This window comes from Solenopsis invicta, chromosome 16, assembly GCF_016802725.1.
Source record: "Solenopsis invicta isolate M01_SB chromosome 16, UNIL_Sinv_3.0, whole genome shotgun sequence".
NCBI classification, from domain to species: Eukaryota; Metazoa; Arthropoda; class Insecta; order Hymenoptera; family Formicidae; genus Solenopsis; species Solenopsis invicta.
Window position 1 is genome coordinate 25,531,754 of NC_052679.1, and position 23,781 is coordinate 25,555,534.

At 39.1% G+C, this 23,781-nt stretch overlaps 2 protein-coding genes across 5 annotated transcripts in view; both read right to left on the reverse strand.

Annotated features, from left to right (window-relative positions):
- Positions 1-799: 799 nt before the first annotated feature.
- LOC113003858 (glutenin, high molecular weight subunit DX5) lies at positions 800-2,831 on the reverse strand. The gene has a single exon (XM_026135137.2). It carries the CDS (start codon positions 2,797-2,799, stop codon positions 2,335-2,337), a length of 465 nt encoding a protein of 154 aa, XP_025990922.1. The 5' UTR covers positions 2,800-2,831; the 3' UTR covers positions 800-2,334.
- LOC105193854 overlaps positions 2,824-23,781 on the reverse strand; it is an 81,798-nt gene continuing 60,840 nt past the window's right edge. For 2 of the 4 annotated variants that reach the window (XM_039458935.1, XM_039458933.1), the window contains exons 3-9: positions 9,106-9,208; positions 7,916-8,088; positions 6,009-6,212; positions 4,684-4,816; positions 3,723-3,847; positions 3,378-3,620; positions 3,064-3,234 (exon numbers count right to left, since the gene is read on the reverse strand). In XM_039458935.1, coding sequence (XP_039314869.1) covers positions 3,112-3,234; positions 3,378-3,620; positions 3,723-3,847; positions 4,684-4,816; positions 6,009-6,212; positions 7,916-8,088; positions 9,106-9,208 — 1,104 coding nt within the window. In that variant the 3' untranslated portion in view covers positions 3,064-3,111. Of the gene's footprint in view, positions 3,031-3,063; positions 3,235-3,377; positions 3,621-3,722; positions 3,848-4,683; positions 4,817-6,008; positions 6,213-7,915; positions 8,089-9,105; positions 9,209-23,781 lie in introns of those variants that run through there. The other 2 variants (XM_026135136.2, XM_039458934.1) reach the window with 2 other exon arrangements.

Genomic DNA, 23,781 nt, shown 5'->3' on the forward strand with positions numbered 1-23,781 from the left:
TCAAAGCAAACACTTCTTCCAGAATACGTATAATGAGACATCATATATATCAGAATACAAGATCTGCGTACGAATTATATTTTAAGATTATTAGATTTTTTTTTAATCCAAAACGAATCATCCACAACCACATTACAAAAAAAGTGATTTGAAGACCCGAAGGGCACATTTACTCATGAAAGAAGTGTTTCATTTTAAGATATCAAAATGTTTATTTTTTGTTTCCATTTTTTAAAATCTACACAAAAAATAAAGTGTTTAATTTTAAGATGTTTTAATTTTATCTGTTCTTAAATATTTTAATTTGAAATATAAAAGATTTAAAACGCTAAACAGCTGAATCTTTAACATTTAAAAACAGAAAAATAAAATATTTTGTCTAAAAATTAAACGCTTCTTTTTCAAGTGAAAAAAATATTTTAATGCTTATAATTTAAAATATCTTTTTCAAAATAAATGTTTGATAAAGAAAATGTTTAAACGCTGTAATATTTTTGATCTAAACATCATTATTAAAACTAATATAATATTTTGAAATATTTAAAACACGGAGACAAGAAATAAACATTTAAAAATTAAACACTTATTTTATGAGTGTTAATCGTCAGTCGATGATTTTGTCAATGATTCAAATAAAAAGTTTATCTTTAAAAATCTTATAAAAACCATCCATGAATGCTAAAAGAAGGGAACATAACGAATCACAAGGAGCAATATAAAAATAGGAACATATGCGACGTATATAAACAAAATGAGGAACATATACATGATGTTTAAAAGTAACACGCAAGGAACTTGATTCGGATTTACGTGTATATATTGTACGTTTTCGTGTGTGCATTTACGTGCCTGACATACATTGATATATGAAGTATCGAATCACCACGCGCATTACTTATTTTATCAAATAAAACGATATGGTCCTAACGTAGCCGTTTAAAAATCTCATTAAAAATCGAAAAGTACAATCGGATTGGTGAACACACATGAAGTATTCACTTAAATACATAAAGTTAAAATTCACACACAACTCGTAAGACGTGGGTACGTGCTGTGCTACGTATCGTACCGCAATGTATTATAAACGTAAAATACGAGGCTTGTGTTTACACGATTGTTAAAAAAAAATGCTTTTTCATTTTTTTTCTTTTCTGCACCGTGGGAATCGATTCTGCGTCTCGTCTCGGTTTTGAGAGAAAGCTTTACACTTATGTTATATATACCAACCGTGGTTTGAACCTTTGGAACGAAGTCTCTCTTACATATTTAGTGCAAAATATTCTTACGTTTTCCGTGGTTCGTCAAATAATTATTATTATATATAGTAGTAATAAAGGATAAAATTCTACAACGAGCCCTCGGGACAATCAACGAGGCTGCGCATTGGCGTTCGGTCGGTCCCCGCGCTTAAAATCTTCGAGTCGAAGGTGACTCTCTATCGCTTTTTCCTCCTCATTCTCTTTCTCTGTCTCCGTTTTACTCACTCATACCCTCTCGCATTCATATTTCTCTTTCTCTCTCGTTCTCTCTTCCATATACCCTGGACTTACTGTCACACTATGCATTCTGCCTAACTTGCACACTGACGTTTGCACAAATACGTACTTACGATATAGTTCTTACAATATTTTATATATATATTCATTTACTCTATTAATTATATCAATACTGTTGACGGATAGAGATTCATTCACAGATCGCACCAGAGCGAATAATCGTCTCTGACGCGCGACGTGGCGTTAACATTCCTTTTTTTCGCTTCGTTTTCTTCATCCGCAAGCGATATTCTTCAGTTCCCCAGTTACATCGTTCCACCTTCCATATTTAATATAATTTTTGACATAAAGTTTTTTTTATCACACGCTAAAACACTTGATCTCCTCTATCCTGGAGATCGCCGTCCGTCCGCACGGTGCCCCGAAGCGATATAACGATTTGCGCAATAAACGAATGCGACTGTCGTTCTTGCTTTCTTCTATCTGCCGCCATCGCCATCCAGTTTCTCAGCATCTTCCCATGTCGTCGTGCTGGAGCTGGAGACACCGCGCTACCTCCCCTCCGTTCGAGAATTAGAAAAATCATAGAAACTCGATCAGATACCGCCGCGTTATTGTCCGTCCTCGTCTTTATCCTCGATAGCATCGCAGCATCAACAACGGGGCGTCAGGGGTCATGATTTGGCGCAAGATTTACCTATCAAATCGGAGCACTTTTGCGCCAGCACAAACCACGTTTCCCACTCACTTCATCGAGAGTTCGAAACGTCGTTTTCTGGTCCGAGCCTCTCGTTTTCCCGCGCGAAATGATCCCTAATTACGTTCTGCTAAAATGAAATCATTTGTGACCGCGCTGCGCGAGGAAGTACTCTATCTGTTGTAGGCAGAGCAGTTGCTGCACCAAGCTTTGTAGCGGGTCCTGACCCGGCTGAAGTTGGCCCGGCTGCTGCTGCTGCTGCTGTTGCTGCTGCTGCCCTTGGAGTCCCTGCGGCTGCATCAAGCCTCCACCAGTAGACTGAGCAGACGTAGGCGGCAGCATTGTGGTGCCCGGACCTGATTGCTCGGCCAACAACTGTCGTTGCAGCTGTTGCGCCTGATAATGGGCTACCGCCATTAGTTCCGAGGACTCCATGCCCATCGAGGCGGCGGCAGCGGCGGCGGCGGCGGCGGCGGCGGCTACGTGACCCAACTGCGGATGCTGCTCCGGATGATGATGGCCCGGTGGTGCTACCGCTGGCAAGCCGCCGGGCTGACAGGCCAGCGTCGGGAGCATGCCGACGTGCGACGACAACCTGCCAGTCATGGAGCCGGCCGCGGAGGCCAAATAGGCGGCGGCAGTGGGGAGGCTAGGATTCTCGCCCCGCTAGGGAGCCACGTTCTTGGGCCTGCGCCCCCGTCGCCCCCTGGTGGGGGGGCGCGGGGACTCCTGGCCTCACTGGCTCACCGCGGGGCTCTTCTTGTCTTGCTGCTGCTGACTGGCGTCCTGCGTTCCCTGTACACCCGCGGCCGCGCCCGCCTGACCACCCTGGACTCCCTAAGCAGCACACACAAGTGCAAGACGCTACATTAATATCACATTATCTTGCTCTATCAATAGTATACTAATACCTTTTCCTTAAACTTTATTGTTTTTTTCTTTAATCTTCTTTTCAACCACGATCATCTTTAGTTTTTCCGAGAAATCAACCGAATAATGACATCGAACTCCAAATTCAGAGGTCAAGAATTGTTTCAATATCTGATATCAGTTATTTTAATAAATTAGTTCAATTGATTCAACAAAATTTGGAACTTATTGAATATTTTTATACATTTAAATAAATTAGGGCTGTATAGAGATATATTCTTCAGATTAAAAAATGTGTGGAAAAACGGCGTTACCTGAGAACCAGGACCTCCCTGTGGTGGACCAGGACCGCGATCTGGCGGCCAGGAATTGCCCGGGGTCGGTTCCGAATGGAACTGATGCGGATGAGGTGGTGGTCCACCGGATGCGTCGTGACTATGAGGATCCAGGTTATTTGCGGCATCGTACTGCGTATTTTCCAACCTCGTGATTAACCGTTCATCCTCGTCACCGAATTCTCCACCCATCAAAGAAGGTTCACCCACGACCATCACATCCTAGATCGAAGTGACGAGAAATTTAGTTAGCGCCCGTTTCTCGACGACATTGCACGATCGACGTGCCAACTTCAATGAGAAAAAACCAATTGAGAAATTTACCTGTGACGCTAGAGAAAAATTTGGCCCTGGTGAACGCTTTTTGCTAGGCGCGGGAGGTGCATTGTTGCCCGGTCCAGATGTGCTGCCCTTTCGCTTTCTTCTTTTGCTGGCCGGTCGTTGAGACTCTGAAAAAAAAATAAAAAAAAAAAACACGTCATGAACACGATGCCGCACGCATTCGTCGGCCGCGCTCGGCCACGTGTGTAGCTACACACTGATAAACTTAAGAGCACTATCCAGCTGTGGACCTTTCTCGTTATCAAAGGTCTCTGACACGCACAAGCACAAGCATGCATTGATGAACAAACAAACACATAGGCATATGTGTCAAGTTTATTTCTATCTTTCTCTCACGAGCTACTTTGCACTCTCAAGCGATGTTTACAGAGAAACACGTTTGGTATCATACTCTCTGGCGTTATACGAAGCTTGGTTCCACGGTTTTATCGAGTTTGAACGAATACCGCGAGTGGTTATATCCGAGCTACAAATCACAAGTGAAATGGGAAACGCGATGTACGCACAAGTACGAGCGATAAATGCACGTTGGAAGCCATATAGTGCAACGTTAAATAATCGAAAAATAGCCATCGATATCAATTAACGTAATTTATGAAATTTTAAAAATACAAAGTTGTAATCATAATAACTCCAGTAATTTAATCGCAAAATGACTTTAAACATTTGGCATAAATTCAATCAAACAAGCAAGATTGTCAATAGGAAAGTGTATTTAATTGCTAGAGATTCCGAACACAAAATCGTCAAGTCTCACACTCGATAAGAAAAAATCGGTGGAACCAAGAATTGCGGCACAAAGCGATAAAGAAGATTGACGACAACGGATTGTCGTGCGCCGTTCCGCGGATGGCAAAAACCGATTTTACGTTGTCTATTAGGATCAACGGTTGTTCAGCGTCCACTGGCTGGTGCTTCTCATGTAAAGCAACTGTTCGTCTACCTCTCTTACCCGGCGGGGCAACTATCCTCTGCCATTTCTGGAACAAGGTCGTCTTCAAACAATCGCGAGGTGACAAAGCATACGCCTTATGCCTCGACATCAGTTCCTGCATTGGCTCCAAAATCACGCATAGCTGTAAAAGAATTACCGTATATATGCACATTACATCTATCGCCGTATAAAGATTAGTTCAACCCTAACGTCAAGTTACTAAACTTTTAATTCCAATAGCGTATAAAATTTAAATGATTATACCCATTTTTATAATATAAAACTCCTTAAAAAAAAAGATTTTGTGAGTTTCAAGGGATGACCACACGTTCATTCATAAATAAGACCTAAAGCCTGTTTTCGTCATCGGCGACTTTTCCCGTGTAGAGAAATTATTCGAGACGTGGCCGTTCTTACGCGTTCCCGAACATCGTGTACCAGTTCAACAATGGGCGAGGACTTTCCCGACATAACAATTGACGGGCTTTTCAAGTGGCTCGAGACGATACACGCGGAATGCGCGGCAGTCCCCCTTCTTCCCTTTACCCTGGTGAAAGCGCTTCCGAGCGCGGAAAGAAGGTGGCTCGTAACCCGGATAGCCAGAGATACTTTCGAGAAGGCAGGCGTATACGCCGTGTTCTCCGACCTAGACGCGCATCGACACACCTTCTTGCTGCAACAATTTTCCACCTATCATGTTTGTAATCGATATTTTTTTTCCCCGTTATAAAAATTAATGTGTAACGAAACACTCCTTCCTAGAGTTTTGATACGTACAACGGTTCGCACGCTTTTTCTATTAAATGTGCTTATAATGTCATTTTCTCATGTCATTTTCTCTTCTTATTCCAAATTTGCAATGTAAACATGTCTGTTTCAAAGGTCTCCATATTCGTTTATAAGTACTTGAATTATATAAAACTCATTTTACTTTTTTTAATTTTTTAAAAGCTATTTAATAAAATTTTTTAAAATAAAATAAATAAGCCATATAAACACGGAAGATGGACGAAAAATTATCGATGACAAAAATTCTATTTTTAAAAACTCTGTTGTAGTTTTTAAAAAATATAAAATAAATTAAATGGACTTTATTCAGTTTATTCAGTTTACATTGTTGCGATACTTTACTACAATAATAAAAAAAAAAAACAACTTAATTTGATCTGTTTTTAATTCGCGAATCTCGATCTCTGTTTCGCTAACAATTTTTTATCGTCAAGAAAGTTTAACAGAACAAGAAAATTTTAATTCAATTTGGATACGGTCAATCTGGCACACTAATGCATCAACATAAAATTAAGACAAGCGCTTGCAGTGCGGAAAATACGTACTCTAAGGTAGTTGAGAGTGAAGTTGGACATGCCCTGCCTGGTGATGTTTTTGCTAATCTGCTCGAGCATCGTCGGATCCTGCTGCATACTGACAACACTCCTCGGTACCAACTCCCGATGCGTCCTCACCGACATATGCCACGACTTTATCCTCATGAGGTCGTCGAAGGTGAACTCCAATATTAACCTACCCTCCGTTAACACCTAAAATAAGTTTCGGATGACAATATCCGCTCTTGCTATTTTGAGGACGCTTGATTTCGCGCATCGCCCTAAGAGAGAGTTCGCAGAACTTAAAGCTTCTTGCTAAGAAACAGTTTTACCCGAGGGGGAATTCACAACCCAAAATTTTGTACACCAATGCCGATTTTTGGCATTGCTGTAAAACACTGCCGACATTTTTGTACACTGCCGACAATGCTTATTGTTAGTCAATGCCTACAATGCCGTCAATCCTATATTAAAATTAAGGCAATGCCATGCAATTATGAACACTACCGCGTGCCCATTATCATACGCCAATGCCTGCACAAGAATTCTAAAGCTTTCCCGAAGTATTCAAAAATTTTTGTGCTCAACCCCATGATCGACTCTGAAGTGAGCTCACCACTCCCCAACCACTGACGACAATGCCGTCAATATTATAGGTCACTGCTTACTTTTTTCGGCAGTCCACTGCCGAAATTTTGTACACCAATGCCGGCTGTGAATTTCCCCTCGGTTTTACCGAAATTACGAAGATCCAATTAAACTTTAATCCTCCCTATCTTTATGATATCTCTCTTTTTTTCTTCAAGAAAAGAACAATCGACTTTTCCAATTGTGTCAACTCAGAATATGGCGCGCACACACAACAGTCCTTATAGCAATATAATCTATTTATAAAAAGTAATTTCTAAATAAAATATACGTTCTACAATAATAACTTTTTTGTGACCATTACTTACTTAAAGTATCATAAAATATCGCTTATTTGCTACAATAGAACTAAAAAAGTTTTTTTTAGTTCTAAAAGTTTTGAATCACTAAAATTTTGTAATATTATTTTTAGATACGATTTTATTATTAATATATTACAACAGATTATAAAAAAATAAAAGTATCATTAACTCTTCACTTAATGTATTGAGTTTTCATCAGAATTATTTTTTTGCAATTAAAGAATGACGATCTTTTAGTTGTGCTACTCTCTAAATCTGAATCAGTGAAATTTTATTGATTTGCAGTGCTATTATTTGTAACTATGATCATCAATGACTATTTACTGCCTTTCAGTGAATATACACTAATTCTAATTTACAGAGTATTATTATAGCAAATAAGCCATACATATCACGACTATTTTTTTCAATCTATTTTTAAGCATTCTTGTAATTTTCGTTTATGGCGATCGTGGCGCAGATTTGTGCATTTGCTTCTTATGCTAAAGACCCAAGTTCAAATTCGATCGAAAACAGATTCTGTAATTAGAGCTTGACCATGAGGCAAGTATAGGCAAGATTCTGCGATAGAGAGAGAGAGGAATATACTAGCTCTATTTGATTCTCTTTCTCTTTTATTTCTTCTTCTTCTTCTAAAATGGATTTTATTCGATCGCCATCTATCAGAAGGCAATGGTAAATCTCCGAGAAGTATCTTGCATAAAAAGTACTTCTCTAATAATCCGTTAAAATTATGTACCGGCATAATTAACTGTAATAATCCAGTATATCTGTATAAATTATTAAAAAAAAAGACTACAGAAATATACGCAGAGTGGGTCATTACGTTTTTAACTAGAAACTCTAAGGATAATAAGTTATTTTCTTTTAGTTTAGATAGAGAAAACAACTACAAAAATATTGATAATCTGAAACGTAATTCACTTCTTTACTACAAGTTCGATCAATTCTGCAAAACGTTTGTACCTTGGTGTACATCGGCTTTCCGTATTGCGTGACCATAGTGCACTGATCGCAGTCGAGAGTGATGCTGGTGTTGTGGAACGACTCTTTCTGGTTCTTCATGGTGTAGTACAGTTCCGTTACACCGCCATCGAATATCGAACGAAAGTACCTAGGTATTAACGTCCTTCCTATCGCTGAAAAGATAAAGATGGAAACAATTATATGTGTCTAAAGAAAGAAAGAGAGAAATAAATATAACAAACACTTGACAAGAGATGCAGGGGATAACAAATCGAACGATAGGTCTATCTTAAATTGATCGATATTGCTTTATATTGATTTATATCAAAGGCAAATATAATGCTAAGTAAAACATATTGTTACGTTTATTTCCAATGTTTAATTTGACAACAAACTCTCTTGTCAATGTGTAATCAATGTTGTCAATCGCAATTGTGTTGCAAAAAATGAATAAATTTTATTAAGAAACAACGTAAATGTAAATGTAACGGAAAAAGCAACACACGAATATAAAATCTTTTTTTCATGTTTAATTACAAGACGCATTTCGCATCATCGAGCGTCGTTCCGGACGCATCTTACCGCGCGAATGGCGGATGCCCCATCGTTTATACCCGGATAACGACGACATGCATCCGCACGACATGTAATCACGTTGTCGTCGTATATTTTCGAGACGGTGTGCGGAACAGACATTAAAATCCACCGACTGCAAGATTGCCGCGCGGTGGCACGTCATTATTTAGAACAGAGGCAGTACTACATGAGTTCGCCGGCGATTAAGTATCGGTGACGATGTGTAAACGTGATATCGTAAAGATGTAAGAAATTATCTCGCGCTGACAAGATCGATTACACGTAGGAGAAATTTTATTCGAGAATTCATCACATTGCTCTCGAACAGATATTTTGCTTGCAATTCAATCGTTCTTGCATCTTATTTGCATTTTCTTCTTTCACGAAAATAAAGATGCCTTGCTCGTCTACACTAGATTATTTGCATTGGCAGATCCATCGATTGGATATAGTTACGTTGAAAGAAATCAACTTCTTATTGATTAAAAATAAAATTTAATAAATGTGTTTATTATGTATAACATATTTTTAATTTTTCATTTCTTTTGACTCGAGAATTCACATCGCCGCACAAATATCCGAAATAAATACGATCAAATAACGATGATACTCACAATATCTCTTCGGACCGTCTTCCAAGCAGACGTGGAGGGTGAGAGTGGCGTCGTCTTCGAAGAATTCGCTCGCGAAGGAGTCCCACCAGACGTTGTCGCTGTCCTGAATGTAACAGATAAATGGAGAAAGGATTAGCTTGTGTGTGATGAGAGAATCTTACAAACTTAGACATTGACTGATATCAAGATAGGCGCGCCGAAGATTATTATCGCTTCGATTTATTTCGCGAGTTGTGAATCAAAAATGATCGTGGATAATGAACGATTAAGGATTAGACAGAGGATATTAGACCTAAGTGCGACACAAAATGAAAAGGAGAGAAGAGAATGAAGAGGCACTTGCTCCCCTTCACAGAATCTCATAGAAAAGGCAAAGATGAGAGGAAGAACGAGAGAGAGAGAGAGAGAGAGAGAGAGAGAGAGAGAGAGAGCTTGTACCTCAATGCTGAATAACGCATGACTGTCTGGCTTGAAATTATAGCATTCCACCCCCTCCCAGTCGTAGGAACTACCCCTTGGCTCTGTTCGCCACGCTTTCATTCAATTATGCATCCACCACTATCTCCCTCGCGTCTCCCTGCTTGGTCTGCCTACAACCCCGCGGGCACTCCTCTTGTTATTATTTTCCCGCGTGTGGTTTGGTCTCTCGTCGGCTTTTCTTACGCGCGAAAAACTGCCGTCATCAGTCGCTTTTGTCGACGACCACGATTCCGAGGAAGGTTGCGAGCACCGCAAATTGTATCGCGATCGGTCGAGATTAATCGTTCGACGAATAACGAATCGAGAATCCTTTGGATGCGCAATCCAATTTCTATTAAATCCAATTGCATTGCGCATAATACAATTTAGAATAATATTCATCCATTTATAATTAAGTGAAATTCTTAGTAAAACGATATTTCTCCAATATGGCACACAAGAAAATCCTTCAGCGTTATACCACAAGATAATTTGCATTCCCAAACTGCAATAAGGATATAGATCGGAATGTGAAATTTCCACGTTTTATTTTTTTATGTAGATAAAATATTCAATACCGTAGAAGAAAAATAAAAAATAAATAATTTATATGATTATTTCCGGTAATGTTATATCATTTTGTAATTATTAAGTATTACATTAGCAAATTATTTTATTTACGACCGACTGCTATCAACCTTTGGTTGGCAAAAACGGAGGAAGTGTCCGTTGCACCGAAATGAATCAATTGTGACCAAAGGTCGAGCGATTATAAGTAAATAAAAACAAACGCGCGCCGCGCGAGCATTCCTTCCCCTTCCCTTAACGCGATCTCGAGTGTCGTCGCGTTGTTATTTACACTTGATTGTATGGTCGCACGCTTTACTCCGCACGGGCGTACATACACCCTGAAGTCCGCTGCATACTAAAGTACGAGCGCGTCGCGAAAGAGTATAAACAGCATAAATATTTCGGATCGAAGCATCTCGATTATTTACTGTGTCAAGAAAAGTTGCATCAACCAACAAGATGTTCGTAGATCAGATTTTTTAACTACGCGGTCTTTGCGCACTTATCGATGTGTGTATTTATCGATGCGGAGCGTGCGACTAATCGATTTTGTTGTTAAAGTTAAAGTTAACCTAACATCGAATCGTCAGTCGCCCCCCGAGTACCGGCACGGTCGCGTCCGACATCCGTTATTGATCGTGGATCGAGAAGATAATTCGCCGATAGGAGATTCGAGCGATCCCAAGATCGCGAGTCCATGGATCTTCCCAAAGATGCTCCGATGCCGTGGACGGTAGTCAGTCCTCGCGCGAAACGAAACGAGTGTCGCGGAGTGTCGCGGAGTGTCGCGTTTCGGTGATTGCGTCGTGTGTGAGGGAGATGGATGTTTCGACGGATAAAGGACGGAAAGGACGCGGTATCGAAGGTGCGCGGGGAAAGCACGAAAGATGAGAGAGGTTAGTGTGGTGAAAAGTACTTGGAAGTGCCTCTAACGGTGTAACGACTTGGCGAAAACTCCGAGGTGCCTACGCAACGCGCGGCAAGTAGTAATGGTGGGCGGAGGGAGCAACGTCTTTTCTCGCCCGATTTCCGAGGATCTTCCGATGCCGTGGAAGTGGTCGCGGACGACGATCGCGTTCTAGTGAAACGAAACGGGCGTTGCCGTTGTGGACGACGATCGCGTCCTGGCGAAATAAAACAAGTGTCGCGGAGTGCTGCGTTTTGGCGGGAATTGCGTCGCGTTTCGGTGGGAAGTGACTTATGTGTGTGTGTGTGATATGAATGTAGTGTTTCGACACGTAGGAAAAAAAGGCGTGTGTCGAAAGGTGCGTGGTGAAAAGTGTATATCAAAAGCAAAGTGAGAAATGTGATGTGATGAAAAGTGTTTGGAAATGCTTGCAATGGATTAACGACTTGGAGAAAACTCCAAGATGTTACGTGGACGCACGGCGAGCAGTAACAGCGGATGAGAGGAGCAAAGTATTTTTTTCCAATTTCCGGGCGTGGTCATCGAAAAGTAAGTCGTAATACAAAGTCTACCTACTTTGATGTAAGAATTCCTCGCGATTTACGGCAAATAAAATATATTGGAGTAGATTAGAGATTAGATAGGTAAAATTATGCGAAGAATTTCCTCTAAAATTTATTTTCAAAATCGAGTTTTAAATGGTAGTCGTGGAATATCGTGGACTTGGCGAATTTTATTATTTTTACTTTTAGTAAAATTGGGTTAAATTTTAATAAAATATAATTAAGCTACTCTATTATATAGAATAATTTAAAATTTTACTAAAGTTCTTAAGAAAAGATTATTACAAAATAGTATTATAAAAATGGCTATAGCATCTGATAAAAAAAACTAGTCTTTCATAAAAAAATATTTCCAAACTATCGTCACTCGAGAAACAATTTTTTCTACTCTTTCTCTCCATTCTTTGTTTGTCATTATTGTAAGAAAATTTAGAATTTTTTCTTAAAAAAAATTCTAAAAGTTCTAAAAATTTTCTTTCTTTACTTAATAATTTTATACGATTGATTTGTTTTATCTATTTATCCATTTGTCCACTTTCAAGAGTTCTCAAAAATAAGTTTAACTTTTTCAAACATTATTTTCGCCAAGGTCCTTTGTTCCACGAAGGCAAAATATATGTTAGATCAGGGAATTATAAAAGTCAATAAAATTTTTTAACATATTTTTATCAATTACAACAGCTACGTTACTTACATCCGTTGCCAAAGGTATATCTCGTTTAGAATTATGTTTATCTATTTTTCTTTTCCTTCACTGTGTTAAAACTAGATACGTTAAAGATTAATTTAGTAATTTTATAAGAAAAATCCCTAATCACATAATGCAAAAACAGTATAAAAGGTATTAATAAAAAAATATAAATGTATATATAGTATGAAAAATTCTTTTAAAATATAACATTTCTAAATGTTATACATTCGTCATATCAATAGGTTTCAACATGGATTTTCTTCTGAACACGTTTACTTCCGTGCAACAAAACTCAATGTCGTAACAATAATTACTATGTTTGCCGTTTTAATTCATCATGCGCTTGTACTGCCGCGCTTGTCAATGAGTCACTTTTAATTTTTCATCAGGAGACAGAAACTCAACCTTAGCGTAACAACAGAATCGTGCGCTATGTCATTAGCGAGTTTGAGGAAGACGATCTAATAAAACTGAAAAGTTCTTCGTAGCGCGTAGAAGGCGTATTATCCGTTTTTTTTTTTTTTTATCGGAATATCGATCGGTTGGAGATAAATAAGATGCGAATCGAGACGCGCGGGAATGAGATATCGTTCGCGAGACCGGGACGAGTGCGCCACTCATGTCAAATCCCCATAGACAATCGGTTTCCGGGGCGGGCACCGACACTCTGCACTCGCGAAGATTTATTTCGGACGTAAGCTACGCCGTGCCAAATCAAGCAAACTGTTACCACTCCCGCGCAAATTGATATTTCTGGCAAGCGCGCCTCTCTGGCCCGGACGGAGGGAGGCCAAGTTAGAGAAGGAGAGAAAAGTCGGCGAAACAGTGACGCGATAAACGTGGCAGAACGAGCAAGAAGACGTTGCTCGACAAATAGGTGATATTCAATAATGTGGGAGCGGCCGGGGGGAAAAAATGCCTCCTGGGGTTACGAGCCGCAACTCGATCGCCATGAGTCTATATATTTCGCGAAATCATTGTAGCAACACGATGAGAGATCAGAGCATTTGCGTACGCGATATGAGTTCTGTCATAGATCTAATGTAAATGACATGCGTTTCGATACACGTGTAATATGTGTAATCTGTTCCGGTGCACGTGCAATATGCGCAATGTGCGTACATACAAGGTGGCATAAGTGCAATTTTCATATTGCACAATTTCAAAATTTAATGTACATATAGAACACATGTCCCAAACGACCCGTTCAAATTTTTATATTAATTTAACGCAAGTTGAATATATTAGAAGATAACATAAATATATTATATTAAAGAATTAACACCAAAAACATCTAACACTTTAATGCAATTTTTAAACAAATTAAGGAAACATTTATTCAGAAAAATTAACATTTATAATATGTTGACACGTAGGTGTTATTTATTTTACTCATTTTTCTCAGAAAAAATTTATGCTTCAAAATTATATTATTTTTATACTATTTGTGTACTCATAGTGTTATTTTAACACTAAAAAATGTTGAATATTAATTTAATACAAAATATTCAAACAACATAATTACATTATGTTAAATTCGGATATGTTAAAAATTCAATAAAAATATTTTAAAAAAAGAAGCCACTTTTAACATAAATACGAAATTTTCTACTATGCATAAATTTATATCTTTAATATATTTTCTGCCAAAAATTAAATTCTATATATACCATCTATTTTGACATTTACATGTATATTATATCGATAATGCGACACGGTAATTACTTCAGTCGCAAAGAGTCCCTATGAACGCGTAAAATGAACAAACTTCGCAGACGCATTTCATAATCAATGTTTTCTTGTTCACGCTATCTTGTCAACGAATGAGAATCAAATTTACCTCGAATTAACTTCAAGCTTGTCGCGAATGAAAAATCGAGCAAGTTTTACGAGTCATATAATTAATGCCTTTCTCGGTTAGCTCCTCGCGATTCTCAAAACTGTCGAATATCGCGAAAGTTTAACGTTTGTCATACATATTTCAGTACGGTAATTAACTGCTCGTTAATCATTCGAACCTTCGACCAACACAATCCGACAGTTTTTTCTTAATATTCTGATGTCGGTATATTCTTTTAGTATGCCAGAAACGGTATCGTATTATCGAACGCTTGCAGATCGATGATTGGGGCCTAAGAATAAAATAAAATAAAAACCTATGTACTTCGCATTCCCAATTTAACGAAATTAATCAATAATTGTATAAAATAATAATAAAAATCGATTTTACAAATACAAAATGTTTTCAATAGTGTGTAATGTGTGTGAAACTTAAATAAAATGTTACTAATTGTTATTAATAATTTTTCTATTTTTTCTTACTATTAAATCGAAATATTACCAAATTAATATATTTCGTGAATATACAAAGAGTTATTTGATATCCTTGCGAAACCTCTCGTCATGAAAGAATATACTTGTTGACATATTGATTGATGAATATCCATCTTGGTAACCGTCTCGGTACAGTTCATTTTGCCACATAGCAGCTAAACACACGCATTTTTAATTCATACTAATCACGTTAAACAATTATACTTCTAACACGGCTTTGTTTTTAAAAATTGAAGAATAAAAAAAAAGTAACATCTTGCTTTCTCTATCATTCATATTTCTTAAGCAGCTATAAAATAAATGAGTGAACAATATTGCTGCATGTGCTACGCTGTTCTTTCACTCTTTTTTATCTTATATATTACATATTATACAATAAAATAAAAAAAAGCGAGATTCAATTCAGTGACTCTTTTCTAACTTACGCAGCAAACCTTATAGGAAGTACCCAGTAGAAAAAAATATATTTCGTGTATTTATATATTAATTTAAATATTTATGTTAAAATCAATCTTAATAAAATTTTCGTGTTGAATTATTCACATATTCAAGTGTTAATTTAACATATGATTGTACTAGTTGAATATTTTATATTTTAAGAAATAATAAGACAAATGAATAAAATGTACGTATTCAAGTATTAATTTAACATATAAATGTCAATTTTAATGAAAAAATGTACTTCCGCAAATTATTTCTTTCACAATTATTAGGCCAAAGTGTTAGATTTTCTGTGTTAATTTTGTTACATAATATTTGTGTTAGAAAGTTGTAACACATTTTGTGTTAAATTAATAGAAAAGTTGAAGTTGACTGTTTAAAAGATGTGCGATGCATGTCAAATTAAAAAAATGTTCCAAATATGTATCAATTAACGAATCATTTATGAGCGAATCGCATGCGATGATACGCGATATATACGAAATAATATTTTTGAGATTTTCTTACAATTCGATCCGAGTTTTGTTCATTCTGGATAGAAATCTGATTCTACTATTCCGTCCGATAATTCTCTCGTCTTGAACAAAAACCACCCATCCCCAATGGCGCGCAAGAAATTCGCATTTGCGTCGTCCTCGCTTCGCGTACTGTCGAAATTCAATATTATTCTCGCAATAAAAATTGGCTCCCTCCGCTATGAACTATATGCCGCGCGAATGACAAGAAAATAACAAAAAGCGGCGTTCATACATACCGTACCGTATACTTTCATTCAGCCAAGTTAATAACAGCGAAAATTGCGATGGTCGCGGAGCAACGTACAGAAAAGTACGACGAGTACAACGCTTGAATCCACGCCAACAAAAAAGCTCGCGAAAAAAAGGCATACGGTATTATACATATTCCGCAGTGTTTTAAATATTAAAACGTTAATAATATTTCAAATATGTTTTTAACATTATTAACAAATAATTGTGCGAAACTCAGTGTCGCATGACTCTCTGCATTTTTAACATATTTCTAGTTTTCCGGAAATTATTTCCAAAAAATTGCTGAAAATAGAAGGATATTATATGCAACACCTTCCGATGTTCGAAATGAATCGCAATACGCATACTAACGCACTACGGCATCCGTAATGTCACGTAAAAAGAAACTGACGCAGCTAGATCCTGTGCGCGAGGAAAAAGGACACGGACATAAATCGCGGCGTGATTTTCGCGCGTACCGGTCGCCCGTTTTTCGGGGCGGCCGTATTAGCGGCGGAGTTAAATTCAATTTGCCCAGGGCCAGAGATAGGAAAGAGAAAAAGGGGGAAAAAAGCAAAGGTCCACCACACGGTCGAGCTGAGTCGTCCTGTCCGTCCGTTCGGATGCGCGTCGTAATAACCGGGTGGAAACGCGGCGAGGCTGCGCTTCCACCGGGCCGCGGCTCAACTCGACTTGGCTCGAAAAAATGCTCGGCATCGAGTCTCCGCGAATTCCAGTCCGATTCCGGCATACCGGCGCGACGAGAAAGAATCCGTTGTAATTCCACGGTGTTACCAGGTAGCGCGTCATGTCGCGTCGCGACGCGGCGTTACTCCGAGGACGCGGCGGTGGTGGCGACGACGACGGCGACGGCGGCGGCGGCGGCGGCGGCGGCGTCTCAACGTCGACGCCGTATTTTAAACCCGCCGCCGGTGCTCGCGACGAATAAATTTCTTTCCATCGATTCGACCGTGCCGACCATTCTCGAGACTGCCCGCGACCGATGTGTCTTTGCCCTCTCTTCCCTCTGTGCTCTTCTGGTCTTCTCCCAAAATTCTCGCCCCCGCCCCTGCCCGAATTCTCACCGGCTAAGCACGGTTGTAACTTACGGTTGCCTTTTGATTCTCGTCTCGCATTAGCACCAAACGTCTCCGGCACACCCGCGTTTAACCCGCGTTTAATTGACGTGCTACAGAAATTGAATAGTTGCATTTAGCGATGAATACACAGATCTCCCGAGTTTGCCTCTACGGGGATGCTGGACTTGTTCGCCATTCCTTCCTTTTTCTCAATGCTGATATAGTTAATGGTTGTAACTCGGATCTATTTAATTGTGTTACAAAAATGTATTTTGCACTACAGTTTTACGAATGGTATTACACAACAATGAATTGATTCACGGAATGAAAAAAAGAGAAAGAAATTATACATATATCTAATAGATTAATATTAGTTAATAGATGTAAATCAATTTGATCAACTTATAATTTGGGAAAAATGTTTTATACATTATAGTTACTAATGATATTATACAAAAAAATTAATTCACGGAATGTACAAAAAAATTATATATCTAATAGGCTAATATTAGTCAATAGACGTAACTTGAATTAATTTACCTGTGGTTTTTATAAATTTGGAAAAATATATTTTACACTACAGTTTACGAATGGTATTACACAAAGATAAATTAATTCAAAGAATATATATATATATATATATATATAAAAAGAAGAAAATGGAATTATGCATATAGCTACGTGATCAATATCAAATAGTATGTTTAAAAATAAACTTAACCAAAAGTACTATTTTTCATGCATTAATTTATATTCGTATATTAGCGTTTCTATATTCTCATAAATAAAATCTGTCGGCGCGTCTGCAATCCTGCGAAAGCTCGCAAAGGCGCAGAATTGTGCTGGTTTCAATTCCTAATTTTTTCAACCTGCTCGTCGCGAATCGAGCGTCGAAATCCGCCTTTTTCATCCCGCGCGTCCATTCTTCACTTTTGTGATTTTTCGCGCGTCCCGACTGGCAGCGCGGACTATACGCCGGGGTTGCCGTCGGTTCTTCACCGGGACTGTACCACCCCACTGTTGTTAGGGGGGTGTGGGGAGACTAGGGGTGGTATATGATCGTGTATATACGCCGCCGCGAAAGTATTGTCGGCGCGCTCCACCTCTCGATTTTCTCGCGAAAATCCTTTTCGCGGGTAAGTTCGCGGCGCAGGTGACCGCGCGCTATATCGAAAATTCGCAAAAATTCTCCGCCACACAACCATCATTTTTGAGAAATTTCGGACATGCGGCTCACCCGCAGATAGATTCGGTAGGATTTCTCTCTGGCACGACGAGCCCGGACAAAACTCTTCCGGCCGATCGGAGTATATACGGCCAGGGGCGGCGGCGCGAGGGACGAACGTAGGGGGGAAGAACGAGGGGATGGGGGGTACAATATGGGTTATCGAGGGGGCCCCACCCCCAGGGGAGAGCAGGGGCCCTCATTTTATTACCCAGGCTCCCATGACGGTTCTCAACCTTGGCCGAACTTGATCTTCGTCCTCTCTCGCTAGCGCGTCTGCACTCGCACGCCCGCGCCGCTCGCGCCGTTCGCGCCTAACTTTCAGCATAAACATTCGCGCGCGAAACCGATCTGTACTTATCTCCGCGACCTCGGTTAGCTCGCGAAGGGTGTGCGTCGTATTACGTCGCGTACGCACGCGTCTTTCGACGTGAACGTGCGTGCGTGCGTGCGTGCGTGCGTGCGTGCGTGCGTGCGTACGTGCCTGCGGGTACGCCGCGTCGGCGGAAGAACAACCGCGACGATATTTGACTCTATTTTTATCCTACGCGGGAGTACAGTAGCACGAGCGAGCGAGCGAGCGACGTGACGGATGCGCGCGATGGAAAATGTGAAAAGTGTTCGATAACCGTGTAACGGAGGCTTTTGCATTCGATAACGTCATCTCGCGCAACGACGTCACCGCGCCGACACCCGCACACGCCACGGACTCGCTCTCTCTCCCCCGGGGTCTCAAGTTTCCTCCCGCGGAAAAAACCAATTTTTCCATAGAAATCCGTCATTTCTACAAAAGGTTTTGCCGTCTCTTATAATACGCGACACGTGTTAATATATCGACCATGTTTATCAATTTTCCACTTATTAATTCGCCCTCGACTATTCCGAATGTACCGAAGGGTCTTTCAAAAATTAGATTTTTAGAGGAGAGTTTGCTTAGGCACAAATTTTTCTCAAGGCAACATTTTCAAAGACGCTCTCACCCTGTAAACTTCAAGTGTAGAGAGACACGAACTACAGAAGGCTAATTATTTCAGGCAAGACATTTTCAATCGACTTTAAGATATTCTATCTGAGACGTGCCTATAAAACGAAATTTAATAGGGTCACTGCACCAGTCAATGACTAAATAAGAAATTGAAACAATTCAATGAGCAAATAAAAATGTAATTATATTAAAATATATATTTAGGTAGTAAAAAATGATATTTTAATCAAACTTGTATGAAAATTATATTTAAAAAATATATCAATTAATTTACAATTTATTATTTTCAAATCTTATTTTAATATTTTTCTTAAACGATTATTTTTTTATAATTGTTCAGCGATGGGTGTACAGTGATCCTATTTAGAACTTATACCGAAGACAGAAAATTCATATGACGAATAATAATTTTTATCAATATTTCCCCATCTAAATTCGAAAATAAAAGTTTATCATAAAATCTGTAAACAATTCGTAAAAATGTTTCTTCGAAATTAAGTCTGAAATATACATTGATACTGTTTACAACCGCCTCTGCCATTTCTCTTTCATCTATTTTCTGTACAAATGCACTCTGATCATACGAGTTTTCATTTTCAATCGTAAATACGTGAAAATCCAAATTAATTTCCTGAGTTTCATCGTTAAAAGTTACTTGTTCAAACATAATTATTTTCACGTGATATTAACAACGTAATTGCTTTAAAAATTTGATATAAATCAAGATATACAATAAATTTGGCGATCTTGAGAATATGTCTCTCAATCATTTGACCTCAAGCATTTAATAAAAAATATAAAAATTTCACAGATTGTTCTATTATTATTATTATTATAGTTTTGAATATTTCTGTCTAAAATTTAAGCATAACTCTTTCAATGATTTTAATTTTTTGTTTGCTCTTGTTGATTCTTACAACGCGTTTTGCAACACTTATTTGTAAATCTGATAAGAAAGTAGCATTACAAATATTTTTATCGTTGACGAGCCGTATGACGTTATTTTACTAACGCTGCTGTCTTATCGTAACGGTGAAATTATTGCGTCGGCATGACGAGATACACGAAAGTCAAGGAAAAAGGGGCGCGTTAGCGAAAGAAACGCGTGCGCGTGTAGAATCGCGTAGCGGGTGTGTAGCAGGAAACCGCGCGCAGGGGTAAATGAGGCGCCATCAGTCACAGTCAAAATGCTTCACGTCATAGCTGGGAGTGGATCTCTCTCGCGTACGTCAAAGTCCAGCGATGGAAATTAATGCACTTTCTTTCGCTGAGTAACGAATGTCGAAACGAGAGATGTCCGTGAGATCGCGCGAGAAAAAAATCTCCGCCGCCTCTCGCCGCGCGGCACCCCTGTCTCTTTAATCTCCGATTTATCATGTTTGCATGTAAACACATACGTTTCTAAGTTAAACTATGTTAGACTATGCGATAACGGACAGTTTTGGTCACGTATGTCGCGTATCCTGTTCTTGTAGTTATTTTTATATAATAACGAAAAACTGTGAGAAAGAGAGAAGCTCGGGCCCGCAAGAACCATACCTAGACCCAACTGCGCGACGCGACGTCGATATTTCGAGCCGTGAGGAAACCGTAATCTCGCGAATATCTTTATGACGCACGCAATATCGGTGCGCGGTATCATTGCGCGGTGGCCCTTTAACAATCCTATTTATTCCCGTTTTTTTTTTATCATTCCTATCTCGTGGGTTACTTTCAGCAAAATCGCGCAGGCACACAAACGTTATAGACTGGTCGGACTGATCGTTCTACTGTCGTGAAATATAAATCATATTGAAGATACGCGAAGCTCCGGAATTCGCAATCTTAATTCCGAGGACAAACTCCGGGGCTTGGAAGTATTATAGAAAGATGTGCGTTATCTATGCAGAGATGTAAGACATTTTTCGTATTCGAGTCACGGAACTCCGCTCACGCGAAGATTGTAATCGCTCCGAGGTATTGATATGTCGTAACGAATATATTACGGTTAATGGTAACGAAATTACTTTGCCGCAAGATTTACAACGGTCGGAAACGCATATAAATATCTCGGATCGCTTCATTAATTCAGCAGGATGGTAAAAAGTCTCCGTATTATTACGACCGTGCCGTGTATCACCTCGATAAACTATGTAAAGGGTTACATAGAGAAAATACACATAATCCCGAGAAACTCGTTTTCATATCGGTGGCGAACCGGTTAAGAAACCTCCTCTTTTTCTTCTTCTTCTTCTTCTCCTCCTCTTCCTTCTTCTTCTTCTTGCACCGTTAATTACCGTTCAGTATACACGAATGCACCATCTGCCTTTACAGTGTATCGGAACTCGTTTAAACGTTTATATTGTGCATGGCGATTCTCGTCTTTTGTCTCACAGCTACAGTCATCATCTCCGTTTTTGTAGCTCATCTTCCTTACACGCGCAGAATCCCCCTCTCCCTCTCCTCCTGTTATTCTCATTTTTACCCGCTGTTCCACTCGCTCGTATCATTCCCGCGCGCGAGACGAGATAATACGTTCCCGTCCTTCCTTTATTATCTTTCGTCCTCTTTTTTTCCTTAATACTCCCCGCCATTCACTCTTATTTACGTTTATCGCCTCGGCTTTACGCAAACCGGCCGACCACCGCCACCGCCGCCGCCGCCGCCGTCACCGCGTAACGCAACGCCAAGATCGCGGCCATGGTGAATAAATGTGTGCCATTTTCTTGCTTCACGCCCCGATTATCCGGCAAATTAGCTGCGGCTAATTGATATTTGAAACAACGTCCGTGAGATTATTTTCCAATCGCTAAACCAAGTTTTTGCCGTAATGGAAGGCTGTTTCGTTTCTGTTACATGATACTAAAAGAAAAAAAAGGTCGTCTATTTGCGATCGTAAATAAAAAAATATATATGTGAAACCGCGAAGAATGCGTAGCTATTAATTAATAATGAGTGGGCATGAAGTTTCCGCGTATGGTCCATCGGGAAAGGCGGCACGTCGCGTCACACAGAGAAGAAACGACAGACGGCCCCGAGAAAGTATCGAAGAGAAAGCACGTCAAGTTTCCGCTCAGTTCCACGAGCGGAGAACCGCGCACGCTCGCGTCTTGGAACCGAGCGGAAACTTGACACACGTAGAAGGAGCCCTTTCTTTCTTTTCGAGTCTGACCGTGCTCGGAAGCTTCCCTTCGATGTGCCCTCGTGTCCATTAAGGTTCCATCGGCTTCATTGTTACACATTCTCCGACGTAATACGTACTTCGGAACTGGATAGTGGTTCCGACGCAGACGTGACGCTCGTGAAGAGAAAAAGAGAGACAGAGAGAGAAAGAGGGACAGTGAAAAATTGCATAGAAAGTACGACCGCCGCGTGCGAGGGTCAATCCACTTTAAGATCACCGATTTGGCAGCAACTTACATACTTTCGGCACATCTGTTCGTTCGTCTAATTTAATTTGAGCGATTTATGCGAGAATCTTTATTTCATCTACCTCGTGCGCGAGGTAGATGAAATAAAGATTTACTTCTTTGTCTTCTTTTTTCGATTAGAATTTTTAGTAGTTTGCATTTAAATCTTTGTAAATCTTTGGATGCAAATGAATACAGTGGTTTTAATATTATCAATTTGAAACAAATCATTTTACTTACATATGAAATTATAATTACCTTATTTATGTATAATTTGATTTTCTTTAAAGAATTTGATAATTGAATTCTACAAAAAATATATATAATATTTTTATTTTAATACTATACTAGTCTTCTAAAGAGCATAATGTGATAATTGTTTGATAATAGTATTAAAAAATCCTAATTTTTGGGATTTAAAGACATTATTGTTTTTCACTCGACATTTTTTTCTCTCAATTCATAAAAGTTATTATTGGACAACGCAAATATATATTTTTTTAAAACTATACAAAATTTTTTCGTGCAAGCAGATAATGTCTGTAACGCTGCAGAATCTCATTTCAATAATTAACATTTCGAAAAAAGATATTCTCAAAACAAGGACGTTCTTTTTTTTCGTGTATATCATATTTATCTACTCATAATTTTCCACAAAGTAATTAACTTTTACTATCAGCAATACTAAATGCACAATAGACGTATCCAAATCGCGAAATTCACAGCGTGTCGCTAACTATGTGCCAACGTTGTATATTCAGAACTCGAAATAATTACTTCGTCCCAATTTCCCGAGCGGCGCATTCCCTCTATTAAGTCATTATGCGCATTCGGTCCTGGCTCTCCCGACCGCATCCCCACGTCCATTAAATCTTTTTCTCGATTCCTAAGATAAAATCGATGTAATATACATCTAGCCTTATCGCAGAGCCGTACCACAGAGATAGTGTTTCCTATTGAATCCGAGTACCACCAGAGATTCCTAGTAGGCCATTATGTTGCTTTGAGGCTTCGTTCTCATCCGCTTCTTCCGTTAAGATCCTTCCTCGATTTTATTAGATATTTTTACCCTCGAGTCAATCCTCGGAACTTGATCCATTACGATTGTTCAAAGTTCTATTTTTATTTCAATATAATCCAACTAATAGAAAATATATAAAATAATGCACGGGACGCCTTTGAAATCCTCGTTCGTTTGACCGCGCAATTATGCGGCGCGAAAGACATTTTTCTAATCCCCGACGCGACTGTAACTTTATTCATAATTAATTTTATCGCACACAA

Excerpts from the sequence above, each read along its gene's own strand:
- LOC113003858 (XM_026135137.2), bottom strand. The coding sequence starts at position 2,799 with ATGACTGGCAGGTTGTCGTCGCACGTCGGCATGCTCCCGACGCTGGCC.